A 13,394-nucleotide genomic window follows, 5' to 3' on the forward strand; every position below is an offset into this window, starting at 1 on the left:
AGAAAGTGTGTTTTACTTTCTCTTTGACACAGCACAAACAATCAAATACACAAAACACACAAGTGGGCATGGACTGTAAAAGAAAAGAAAGAAAGAGAATACAAACCTAGAAGGAGTAGATATTTGTCCATTTGTTTTTCTTTACTTTTACTTAACTACTTTTATCTGACAGCTTTTACAGGTTTAGATTTCTTCTTGATGATCGTTTGAGTCATTTTTCCTGTGAAAACATTTTCTGATTTTCTTCTGAATGACTGTAATTTTTTAATGTTTGTTAATAAAGTTGAGGTTTGGACACAACAAGCATTGTGAAGGTGTCACTTTGGGCTCTGGGTAACTGTGACGGCATTTCTCACTATTTACAGAATCTTTACAAACCAAATAATCAATGATGAGATGATGCTGACCCAGTGACAGGATAAATAACTCAGTCAGCTCTGCTCTCCTTGTGAGTTCCTTGTGAATTCCCCTGGTTTAATGCACCAGTAATAATAATCTAATAAATATATAATACAAAAAGTTAATTTTCCTGATTAGACTTACAGACTTTGTATTTTCACAGTGTAGTATTAGTACCTGTACTGAAGTAGAGGATTTGATTTGTTTTCTTCATTTCTTAGATCTTAGATATCTTTGCTTTAACATTTCCATTTTCAGCTGGATAGTTGCAGTGGTACCTACAGCAGCAGTGGTTTACATAAAATGAATTGATCATTTACAATATAAACACATGGTTGAAAAATAAATAATATATTTATTCATTCAAACTATTATGTATTAATTAAACATTTATGCAGAGGACGTGGGCTGTGAAGTCAATTTGAGAATATTGTGCAAAATCCTTCTCTCCACAATAAACTTCATCTTCTGCCTGAAATCAAAACGGCCTTAGCAACGGTAACTAAGGGGGCGGGGCGAGACGCCGTGACATCGCGAGAACACTCCGCGGGATCCCGCAGCGCTCCTGTATCTCAGCCTGAAGAGCTCCGAGACCAGAATCCAGACTCAGTCCAGGACAACACGGTCCACCAGTCACAGACCTGCAGGACGATGGAGAACCAGAACCCGGACCACAGGAGCCAAACAGCAGCCTCGTGCTCTGATAGCGCCGATGTTCAGGTCAGTGTTCATGACTTCATCACGAGACTAAAGACACGAGGAAGAGTCTCGAGGGTCCGTGTATCATCCGTTCATTCTGTTGTTAGAGATCAGAGGCTGAAAACCCGCTCCAGGGTTTGTGTTGACGTGGTTTGATTTCCGTTTCAAACTGAGTCTCTTTCTTTCTATGGATCCACCATAACTCTCGTGCTGCAGAGGGTGAAAGTTTTTGTAGCGCGAGTGTAAAACATCTGTTACCATCTTAAACAGACACGTGCCTGTCAGGACATTAATGTTGCACACCGGACTCACAGCACTTCCTGCTTTACAAAACATCCATCTATGAGCCGTACAAATCACATTACACTTGAATCCGAGGACATGCAACGTGACGTTTAATTCATCATACTCTATAAAGTGTATTGTTACTTATGTTGTTACTGAGGAACCTTTATATAGTGATAATTATCATTGTTGTTTTATTGCTCAGCCCTAGGATTATAATAATAATTGGAGACGTGAACATGAATTGTCCACAGCACCTAACATCTCCCATCTCCACTGACTATTTTCTGACGGTATTGAATTAACATTGTGAGGCGGATGAGTTTATTTGCGCCCAAAGTGCAGACTGAGAACACAGAGTCAGGAGCGTGAGGAGGATTAACAGGATTTATTGTGCAGATTAATGAATAGTGCCACGAAGGAACTTAAATCCAATCCAGGAGAGATTATGTACTACACATTCCATCAAATTAAATGTGACCGGTATTTCCTGCCCCAGTTTCCGGCTCCCACCCCAACGGATGTCTGAGTGGAACTGACTGAAAGACTTTATGAAGCAATAAAATATAAACTAGAATTAATTAACTTTGATTTGGAATCAAGTCAGTCTTTATTATTAAACAACTAAAGAATAAATTGAATTAATTACAGTAAAGCAGTAAAATATTATAACAGTGAGTTAAAAATAAACAGCATTTTAATTTATTTTCAACAGCATGCAGCAAAATTAAACTTTGTAAAATCTTTGCTAAAACTTTGTGTCACAAACTTACCATCGTTTTCCCTCTTGTGAAACCTCCTCTCAAACTTGTGAGTCTTAAAACTTTAAACCTTTCAGAGTCTGTGTCTCTTCTTCTCTGTCTTTCTGCTGTAGCTAATAATAATAATAATAATAATAATAATAATAATAATGTGTAGCAGGCTGAACAGAGGAATCTCTCTCGCTCCCTCCCAAGCCAACCACCCACCCCTCCCTCCTTTTCTCAAGCAGGCACATCAACTTCTATGTTTTAACTGTCATCTTCAGGTAATCTTGTAGACCAGTTATGGAATAGAGTTATCTATAACCCCAGACTCCGGTTTTTAAAAACGCAATCTGGTTTTATCAGACAGAGAGGACATTATTTTTATCTAAAGCCGGCTCCTGTCCCTCTAGGCTATTAGCCGACCGTCAGACTCCCTCACGCAGACAAACAAGAGGATGTGGGCAGAGTTAGCCGTGAGCCAATGATAAGAGGCTATAATGATGGGAGTCCGTGAAAATCAAAGGAGAACATTTTCTTCAAGAAATTGCCAAGAGGGCACTTGGATCCTTGAACGATATCTACCTACCAAAGAGGGGACCTCTATGCGGTGGAACTGTATATTTTTTCAGGGCCACTTTATTGAGAATTTACAGTTTTACCTGTAATTCAGAAGTAACTTGGATGCGTGCACTAATATCAAGGACGTATTGGCAGCAAAAGGTTCTTTATCCAGGTTTCAATTATATGAAATGTCTTATTACACTAGTGCAGTTATTTAAACTTTCTCTTGGGGGAATTCAGCTTTGTCTGTGGTGGTTGGTCATTTTTATGACCTTTGTGGAACCTTCATCTTTATCTTATTTTGTATTTGCTGTTCGTAATTTGAAATCGTACACAGGTTTTTAATCACACGTCATCTACACTTTGTCGTGGCTATATGGACATCTTCAGGAAATGAATTTTTTAAACTAATTTATGAATCGAGTGAGGTCAGATAATAAGATAATGAAGTTCACTTTTTCTAATAAGGATAATCTGATATTCAAACTCCAGAGTTTATGATGTGAAGAAATTGGTAAAATTAATAATACTTACAAGAAAAATCTAAAGTCTCAGGTTTAGTGGTTGTCTTAACCATTTTCAATCTTGACACTGCATTAAAATGAATGGCTGCTCGTAAGACAGGGAGTCATAAAAAAATAAAAAATAAATAAAATTAGGACTAAAATGCTCAGCAGCAAGACCTTTTTTCATTTATTTTATTAATTGCTAAAACAGGTTTATTATCAACGTTTACTAAACCTGATTCTGTCCCCAAATATTCTAAAATGACATTGAACAGTTATTATATTATTACGACCACAGGATTTCATTCAATTTTGCAATGTAGTTGCTTCTTCAATCTAGATTTTATAGGAATGCATTTTATTTGTTGACTGCATTAATGGAGCAACACTCAGTCCAGCATGGATGAATAAAAAGGAATGAGATATTTCTATTAAAAGAATATTTTAATCTAAACTAAATAATTAATATGTAGTTACACTTACAAAATAAGGACAATTCGTATGCAGCAAAAAACCCAAAACTACAAAGGGTTAGCTCCAATTTAGTCTTTCTATAATATATAGAGAATATGTCCCTCATTCTTAAGTAAAGTCTGGATCATATCTAAGTCACTAGTCTCTCTAACAGGCCTCCTCTTTTCCCTTAGTAAAAAAACCCCAACATTATAGTTTACAACTACAGCAACTGAAAACTTCAAGAGCTAAAGTTTGATCCTTTAACTGAGAAACAGCTACCTTTTGCTAATTAGTGTGCAACCCGCAGTATCCCTGTGAATAAGACTTTTACAGAGGACATGAAATCCAGAATCCTTCCCTTGGTGATGAAGTGTTCAAATGCTAGTTATGTTTATTTAAAATGATGTTATGTTGTACCAACGTGAAAACTAGTTTAGCGACAAAAGAGCAAATTCATGAGTGCTGTATTAAACGGTGGGTCCAGCTAAGTTTAATAACCATTGGTTTTTGATATAACAGGTAATAGTAATTCTCTCCTGATAAAAATAAAACAGAAGGTTAGAATAAATCTCATATAGGTAAAAGAATAAAAATCAGCTCTTTATTTTGGCTCAACCATGATCTGTGATGATAATATTTATCATTACGTTCCAAACCTCAACAGGAACCAGCAGCTTCAACAACAAAAGTATGAAACCATATTTATCATAGGAATATTTATTTATTTATTTATTTTTATGTTATGCTCCGATTCCTGACAAAGTCTTGACTAGCAGGATGTTCAGCAGTCTTACACGGTTTCATTGCTTGCCTTGCATTCAACCATAGTGGCTAGTTTTGTCCTTGACAATAAGGCTTTAGTAAAAAGTCTCATCACTGCCGCGACCTCTTTTTGAGACCATGCTGCTTCTATTCATTTTTCAGAGACACTACAAAAGAGGAAAACAGATTGTCATTGATAACCCAAACTCTAGGGTTAACTCTTAATTTTCATTACATTTGTTATGTAGTAAATCTACAACTTCAAAGCAATGTAAAGTAGGGATGAACCGATCCAACTTTTCCTCTCCTGGTACTAAACTGGTCTGATATCCCAACTCGCTGTGCTAACATGTGGCATATTTTACCCTTGCTGCTAAGAGTTAGTACATGACATGCAACAGTAGTCCTCGTTTTCTGAGCTGCTCTCCTTTTGTCAAACTTTGTGAGATGTGAAAACATTTATTTCATCCGCACAATGTTTCTACACGACTGAATGACAGCATGTGAAAATCTAGTTTTAGGGAGAAGTCGGTTTTTGGTTGTGATAAGCTAGCCCAAATTACAACATCAAAACTTCTAGTTTCACATTAAAAAAAATGTTTTGTGAAGCACATGCAGGAAGGAATGAATTACAATCAGCAATAGTTTGACAGAACAACATGAGGTTATTGCAGCCAATGGACAGCAGAACAACAAAGAAGCCGCCTGCTGTGAAGAACAGAATTACATATTGTGATAAATACATTAATATGGGCCGCTGGTTGTTTATGGCACTAAAACTGAGTTTATGGCTCACTATGACCCTGAACTGATAGTAAAATACTTTTGTGTTTGCATTGTGTATTTACCATGGGGTTCGTGCCCTTCCCTTCTCCTGTTTGTCCCTCTTATTCTTGTTACACAGTGCAAAAGAACAAATCTTATCTCTTTACTACAAGTGTTACGTAAGTTACAGGATATTATAAATCTACAACTTCAAAGCAATGTGAATTACATTTTCATTAGCTTCAGAGTTTTCTACAGCAACTGGCTAGGAGGTGTATTAAGTCATCTGGAAAGGGACATCATGAAAGGGATGGCAATTGTTAGTGAAGTTATATGTAATGGGCGCTTATCTGACCAAATAGCAGTCTAAAGTGAAAAGGGCAAATGCTTGAGTGACAAAAACAATGCAAAGCAGGAGAGCAAGAGTCAGAGAGACCAAACTGACATAGGTTTATATGGGGACAAGCAGCTGTACTGTCCAACAAAATACTAATGAAGACACTAATTTTAAATTTAAAGTTTGGTGATGTTGACACTGACTTGCATTAAAATAGCTTTAAAAGCGGCTTGCTAGTTAAACATTTCTATTGGGGCAGACCTGTAGAGATGTGCCTTCCTGAGCGGTTTTAATATATTGGGGTGGAAAATAAAAAAATTTATTAAGAATATATTTAACATGATAATTTAATAGAAATACGGTAGCTTTGCTTAGCCTACATGCAATGAATCAATGGCCTGACTCTCTCCATCCCTGCAGAATGTACAGGCTAGTATCCCACCATATAGTTGATCATGTGTTAAACGCTAATTCCAACGTTTCTTTTCTTGATTCCCATGTGGAGAGACAAAACGTTTTAAATGAAGTGTACATTTTGACTGGTTTTCCACAAATGCAGCAGTAGGTTATATTACTTACTAAAGAGGATGTGTTTAAAGACTGGATGTACTGATCGTCACCAGTTTCAGCACTATCCTTAACAGACGTGTCTTTCCATTAAGAGCTTTAGCCCGAACTTCATTTCCCTACAAGTATTTTCAGTCTGTGTTGTGTTGACTGCAGTCTTAGTGTTGGACATTGTAATATTAAGTTCTTGTGAGGGTTGCACATATTTTGAATGCCCTGCTGTGCTTTCTCATGAACTAGTCTGATTGACTCTAAGAATCAGGTAAATATTCCTCCTCTGATAAATTCTACTCACTTGAACTCACTCTTATTTTGCTGCACGCTGTTGAAGGTAATTTAAAATACTTTTTAATTTTAACTCACTGTTATACTATTTTACCGCTTTACTGTAATTATTTCAATTTATTCTTTACTTGTTTAATAATAAAGACTGCCTTGATTCAAAATCAATGGAGAAACCGCCTACTGCTCCTATGCAGGACCCGGAGACTTATAACTCACCGTTTTACTGCTAAATATATTGCCAATAACACCTACTAGTTAATTCATTCGAGTTTATGTTTTATTACTTCATAAAATCTTTAAATCAATGAAAAAACCTCCTCCAATTATCAGTCAAAAAACACACAAAGGAAGGATGTGGACTCGCCTTTATCAGCTACACATAGACATCCGGGTGGGGGCCGGAAATGGGAGGTCGGAAGTAACTGTCAAAATTATTTTGATGGAAGGTCATGTATACTCTCTCTTATCTCCAACACACAGCCTATCTCACTAACGTTACCATTAAGTGAACAAGGTTTACTATTCACAGTGAACACCAGTATCTCCTGTAAGTCACTGGCAAGTAGGTTTTAACTTTGCTTTGGAACTATATAAAATAAAAGCAAGTACTATAACCACAACTGTACACTAACAATGTGTATTTAGAATAATAAAGCAACAGTCCCCTTTCATACTACTGCTGTAGTTTATTTTTCCAAAGTGCTTGTAATTTATAAGTGGAGAATGTTACACATTTTCGATTCTCCCTCAACTTTCATAAAACTGCCAATATTCAAGTTCTCAACAGTTGATTTCTCGTCTCAATACCTCTCAAAAGTGTATTTAGTGATGAAATAGTGTACAAAGCTTGTAAAAACAAAAGCCGTTCTGCTGTTTGCCGTTTTCTCCGCTGCTTTCCGCTTCCCGCATGAATGCTTCTTCTTCGTGTCTTACAGTCGAGCAGTCCTCTGCGCTGCTGTTAGAAATAAACAAGCAGAAATATTATTAAAGAAGATTGCCATCTCTCCCGTAAACAGCATCTTTGCAACGAAGCGTCGACAAACTTTTATAATCTATATATTGTCGATTACATCGACCAATCGTTGCAGCCCTATAGGTGGGAGAGACTGGACTGATTTTCTACTGGTCGCCATCTAACTCAGCCAGTAAGCAGCTACATGTAGCTTTAGATGTGTCAGGTTCAGACACCTATAATATCAGACAAGGAAGAAAGACAAGAGAGTTAATGGCTTTTTACTCGCGAGGAGAACGGACAGAGATGTTCTCAGTTACAAACTCCAACCGCTCTGAGTTATCTCTTCCTCTCTTTTTATTATATTCAGGGTTCCCTAGTTACATGCATGTTGCTGCTCTAAAGGGAAAGGGGGTGCAGCAGCAACATGAAACGTGATCAGTGTCATATTATTGTACAGTACTGTTCCAGGAACTATGTACATTAAGCTCAGTCGCCTCTCAGGGCCAGGAATCGGTTCCTGTTATTATGTTGTTGTTGTCGTCGTCCGCTCCGTGTGTCATTTCCTTCAGTCACACCATCCGCTGTAGACTTCCTGTCAGCACATTTCTGCAGACAGACTTGCATTAGTACACGTCTTGAGATAGAGAGATAGAGAAAGATATAGAGTGTGTGTGTGTGTGTGTGTGTGTGTGTGTGTGTGTGTGTGTGTGTGTGTGTGTGTGTGTGTACACACACACACACACACACACACACACACACACACACACACACTATATATCCATATTGTTTCAGATTGCATTGGCGAGAGTAAATATGAGATAACTTATATACGTACTGGTTCCAACAAGATGTTATATGAATCTGGTCCCTGGAGCACAGGTTTGATCAGCTGGCAAATTTCAGTGCACATTTTAGAGCATAAGTTCCAACTATTATTAACAATGGAAAGCTGAGGTCTGTCAGTCTTCACAATGAACATTTGCGGTTCTATCACTAAACTCATTCACTACAGAATATTATGAACAGGACACAAAACATGGTCCACATCTTCTCAAGCACACTGATCTTCCAAAACCACTGTCAAACTTGTTATTTATCATCATTTAACCACCTACTCTCTGCATTGCATGGTTTTATTTCTATTTTGAAGTATATAAAAATATAAATAAAATGTGTTATACTGACAACAGGGGCATCTGTCATTCAGATTCCTAAATAGGTCTGTCCCACCCCAGGACCCCCCTCTGTGGACAAACCCCTGCAGGTGGTTGTCAGAGGTGGTAATGCATTAATCAAACTTGAACATTGTGGGTTATGTTCCACAGACATGCTCTTAATGTCATTCATGGTTCTAGGTAGCCCGCTCCACCATGACATCTCACTTACTGTCTTTCTCTCTCTGTATGTCTGTTTCTATAGAAACGGAAAGGAAAAGATGGACCCAAACGTCAAGACAAACCACTGACAAAATCAAGATCTTCAAACACTGTACAGAAACCGTACAGCTGTGAAGAATGTGGGGCAACTTTCAGTGCATCAGCTAACCTAATAATCCACCAACGTGTTCACACTGGAGAGAAACCGTATGGCTGTGACCAGTGTGAGAAGGCTTTCAGCACATCAGGTTCTCTGAAAGTCCACAAGCGCATTCACACCGGAGAGAAACCGTTCAGCTGTGACGAATGTGGGAAAGCTTTCATTACATCCCCTTGCCTAAAACTGCACAAACGTATTCACACGGGAGAGAGACCGTACGGCTGTGACAGGTGTGAGAAAGCTTTCACCACTCTAGGTGGTCTAAAAAGTCACATACGTGTTCACACTGGAGAGAAGCCGTTTTGGTGTGATCAGTGTGGGAGAGGTTTTGCTGCGAGTACTTCCCTTAAACTCCACCAATTCATTCACTCTGGAAAGAAACCGTACAGCTGTGACCATTGTGAGAAAACGTTCAGCAGTCAAAGTAGCCTAAACCAACACAGACAAATTCACACTGGAGAGAGAATATACAGCTGTGACCAGTGTGAGAAAGCTTTCACTTCTGGAAATGACTTGCATAAACACCGGCGCATGCACAAATGGAACAAAACCTTAGAAGAGCAATGTCAGAAAGCCTCCATCACAAGTCCATTTGAACACCGCTACATGGAAACCCCACTGCCCTGACCAATGTGGACAACGTTCATGCAGTTATGGTTGCCTAAAAATCCAGCAAGGTGTTTACTAAACTGTTCAGTTGAAAATAACATCTGTCGAACTGAGAAACAAATGTTTCTTTGTTAGAAAATTATGAAGATGATGCATGTATGCTGTGTTTAACCAAGTTATTTTCTAGTAGTAAATTTCTGGTAGACTTGGTCAAACCTCGTCAGCTCTGTTGTATAAAAGCAGGAGTAATTCTGAGAGGGAGGGTCAGGGTTAAGTTTGTTCCCTTTTTTTCCCCTCTTGGCTTTTAGATTCTTAGACTTTACTTGAATTTTCATTGTTTATTTTCTATCTCTGTACTCAATTTCTGGATGTAGAATTTCTTTTTGTTTTTATGTTTTGGTAAATAAAACCAAGTAGATAACTTGATCTATTGAAAGACCTTCACTAAAACTTCTTTCACAACATTTTGGTAAGACCCCTTGTTCTCTAACAAATCTAATATAAATATATAAATATTCATGTTTCAGTGTTTTCAGGTGTGGATTACATCAGGCACAGGTGAAACACTGCAACAGGTTTAAAGTGAAGTAAGACTTTTTATTTCTTATTAATGTCAGTTTAAAAGATAATTTTAAATTAGATGTAATGCATATTTTTGTCTGATACATTGTGTTGAAACTCACTTGTTTTAGTGTGTAAGTTTTAATGCAATCTAGTGGTGAAGGTTGCAAATTTCAACCAACGCTCACTGTGCATTCACATGCTCCTGGGAATGTAAAATATTTTGTGCCTTTTCTTCCATGCGTTTGTACATAATATCAATTGAATTTATAAATCCAACAGCAAAAAGGCTGTGAAAACTGTCAACGGTCCTCTTTTAATATTGTTATATAATAATGACTACGCCTGGCAAAGTTTTTATTATTTGTGTCTTCTTATAAATTTGTGTACTGTTCTGTATACTTATTTATGTTATTTCTGGGGGGGCAATAAATACAAAATATTCTCAAGAGAAATTTTTGAAGGGGACACAACAATATATATATGGGATACTATTATTTTTCTGGCCAACAACACAAAGCAATAGTTGAGATATATAGAGATAGATATATTATTATTTTTGTTTTTTTGTTTTTTTAGGTATTTAATGGTAGCAGGCCAATTGACCCTTCGAAGCCATGCCTCGAATACACAGCTGGCCAATCACAGTGCAGTACAGGCCTCGCTCTAACTGAAGTGCGCTCCTTTGACTCTAATGTAAAGGGCGTCGTTGTCTAACTTATTTTGACTGTATATTTTTAAAATATGGTCAAACGCTGTTCCTGGGGCACGTCTAATAGCTACCCAGAGAGGTTGAAAGGAGAAGTACGATTTGTTCTCTTTCCAAAACCATACCAACCAATAAATCCATAAAAATGTCGGCTGTGGATCGTTCCTAATGTAATGTTAGTTAGCTAATGCTAGACAACTTCCTACTGAATGTAACGTAATAAATCCCTATTCTGCTTTTTAATGATAGTAATAATGAATAGAGGCCTACACAGCTTCACAGGAACAGTGTTGATCCTTAATATCGTTGTCTTTTGTCTCAATCGTCGGGGATGCTGTGGTTCACTTGTAACGTTACTGTGAGATTGGCAGGCTTTAGCTTCTGTCTTGCATTTTTTTTTCACGTCCGTTTGAGTCTGTTTGACAGTTTAACTCAGTTTCACAGTTTAACTCGGGGGGGGATCTCTCCAGTAGATCTATGGTATCGACCTAATATCGGTTCACATACAGCCCCATCGCTGTAGTAAGAGATGCACAGATTAATTTTTTTCTGGCTGATTCCAGTTAACGATTTCTTTGAAAAGTCTGACCTGCCGATTCATAAGAAGATCCATATCTGACAGCATACACAAACATTTTTGTAACTATTTATTAGGATCCCCATCAGCACCAGTATAAATGTTAGCTATTCTCACTGGTCTCAATTGTATGGTCATAATTAAACATTGATTATAAAATGGCATTTTCACTGGAAGGAGCTGAATATAAATTGCACACCATTTTAATTCTTCTTAATGCTCTAATTTATTTTAGTGTTTAATCACAAACCACAGTAATCTGCTCACCTTGCTTTTCCCCTCAGACACAGAAGCACACACCTACACCTGCCATCTCTCTCTGTCTGCTCTGACTTTATCTGTCAGCAGTTTTATTTAAAAGAACTCACGTTTGGTATCTTCTCACCCGTTATTCTGTTTTCACAGCAGCAGATGAGCCGCTTGTTGTTAATTAGCGATAGAGACCACCGTGGTCTGAATGACATCGTCACTGTGTCTTTACCTGCTCCCTGATTTACAAAATCTACAGCGTCTCTTCTTCACTCTCGTGAATAACTTCCACACACCTAAGACATGTTTTAGCCTGTGTGTGTGTGATTTGAACTTACTGTCTGTGCACACATGTGAAACATGTGCAGCGTGTTTGTAACGTTCAATGTGACCTGTGTAACACCAAAATCTGTGACCTATCAGATTCTGTGACTACACCCAAACGACAATGTTTTCCTAACCATAGCCAAGTACTTTTGGTGCCTAAACCCAACCAAGCTACAACCGCTTCACATCGTCAACAAAGCCTCCGGCGCTTAACTTCCCATAAGGGTCACAGATTCTGATAGGTCACACATTTTGGTGTCACACCGGCAGAAAATTGGATATTTCCCAGCAAGCAATAGCCGTCATTTCACCGTCTAGGTTTACTATAGACCTGATTTAGTCCGGCTATGAGTAACCCACCCACACGTTTTTGCCAAAATAACTTGTGTATGATATTCCATCATTTAAGCAAGATCTACAGTGATTACAAGGTTTTTTGTTTCATTTCTTTCACATGATTTATGTGCAGCCTGTGCGTAGACACGATTTAGATTTCTTGTAGACAGACCGGCTATTTGTAGCCCACTTATAGTCAAAAAAGTCAAAAATGATTAAAAGTGTGTTTTTGCCCTGGCAGCACGTGAGACGGTTGATATCCCATTATTTTTGCAATGTCAATAATATCTACAAGATATTAAGTCTCATTAAATTGACATGGTCTATCTGTAGCCACGATTTAGCTCTTATTTGGACAGGCTATGTGTAGTCTGCTTTTAGCCCACCCAGCGAAATAGAGGCAATTAGTGGTCTAATATCAACGGCTTGGCTGTAGCCCTGTTTCAGACCAAATTGGTTACATGTAGTTTTCTAATTTAAAACAAAATGCAATTACTATTTTCAGCCGCTCGATGGCAGCTGTAGCCCTACTGACACAGGACTACTGGCAACGCGAGACTTGAAAGTTAGTAGATTAAACGTTACGATTTCAGCCTTTCAGCGAGCAACGGCGAGAGTTTAAGAACACTGGAAGCGAAAAGACATTTACTTTGGTCTTGTAAGTATCTGTGTCTTTGTTTGACATGTCTTCATTATTTATCTACATTATTTGTAAATGTGTATGAACCGTGACATTTCAGCGGGTAACGGTGTAGAGTAAGGCATGTTGTGGTTAGCTTAACATGCTGCATGCAAGTGTAACTTAAAGTTACTGTAACGTTAACTACATGATACCCACAGGTTTCCACCTGCCCTTAAAAACTCTTGAATTCAAAGGAGGTTGAAACATGAAACATGTGCAACCTTACCCATTATAAGTTGTTATGAAAGCCACACATATATTTTACTCACTAACGTTAGATCATTATGATATGAAAATATGAGCTTTTGACTTTTGACACTAAATGTTTATTGCAAATTATCCAGCATTCAGTCAGCAAAGACAACAATAAATATTCAGAACAGAACACATTACATTCACAGCACAAAGAATAAAAGCAGCTTTCTCTATTTGGTTGTTCTAATGCAACATGATGGCTAAAACATGTGTCCTGTTCAAGTATCTTT

General features: G+C 37.8%; 1 protein-coding gene across 1 annotated transcript; it reads left to right on the forward strand.

The window, feature by feature from the left end:
- The first annotated feature begins 921 nt into the window (after positions 1-921).
- On the forward strand, positions 922-10,335 carry LOC123980219 (zinc finger protein 239-like). Its single transcript, XM_046064500.1, has 2 exons — positions 922-1,119; positions 8,743-10,335. The coding sequence occupies exons 1-2, from the start codon at positions 1,051-1,053 to the stop codon at positions 9,484-9,486; spliced, it is 813 nt and encodes a 270-aa protein (XP_045920456.1). The 5' UTR covers positions 922-1,050; the 3' UTR covers positions 9,487-10,335.
- The last annotated feature ends 3,059 nt before the right edge of the window (positions 10,336-13,394 follow it).

The sequence above is a fragment of the Micropterus dolomieu genome, linkage group LG12 (assembly GCF_021292245.1).
Source record: "Micropterus dolomieu isolate WLL.071019.BEF.003 ecotype Adirondacks linkage group LG12, ASM2129224v1, whole genome shotgun sequence".
Classification (NCBI taxonomy): domain Eukaryota; kingdom Metazoa; phylum Chordata; class Actinopteri; order Centrarchiformes; family Centrarchidae; genus Micropterus; species Micropterus dolomieu.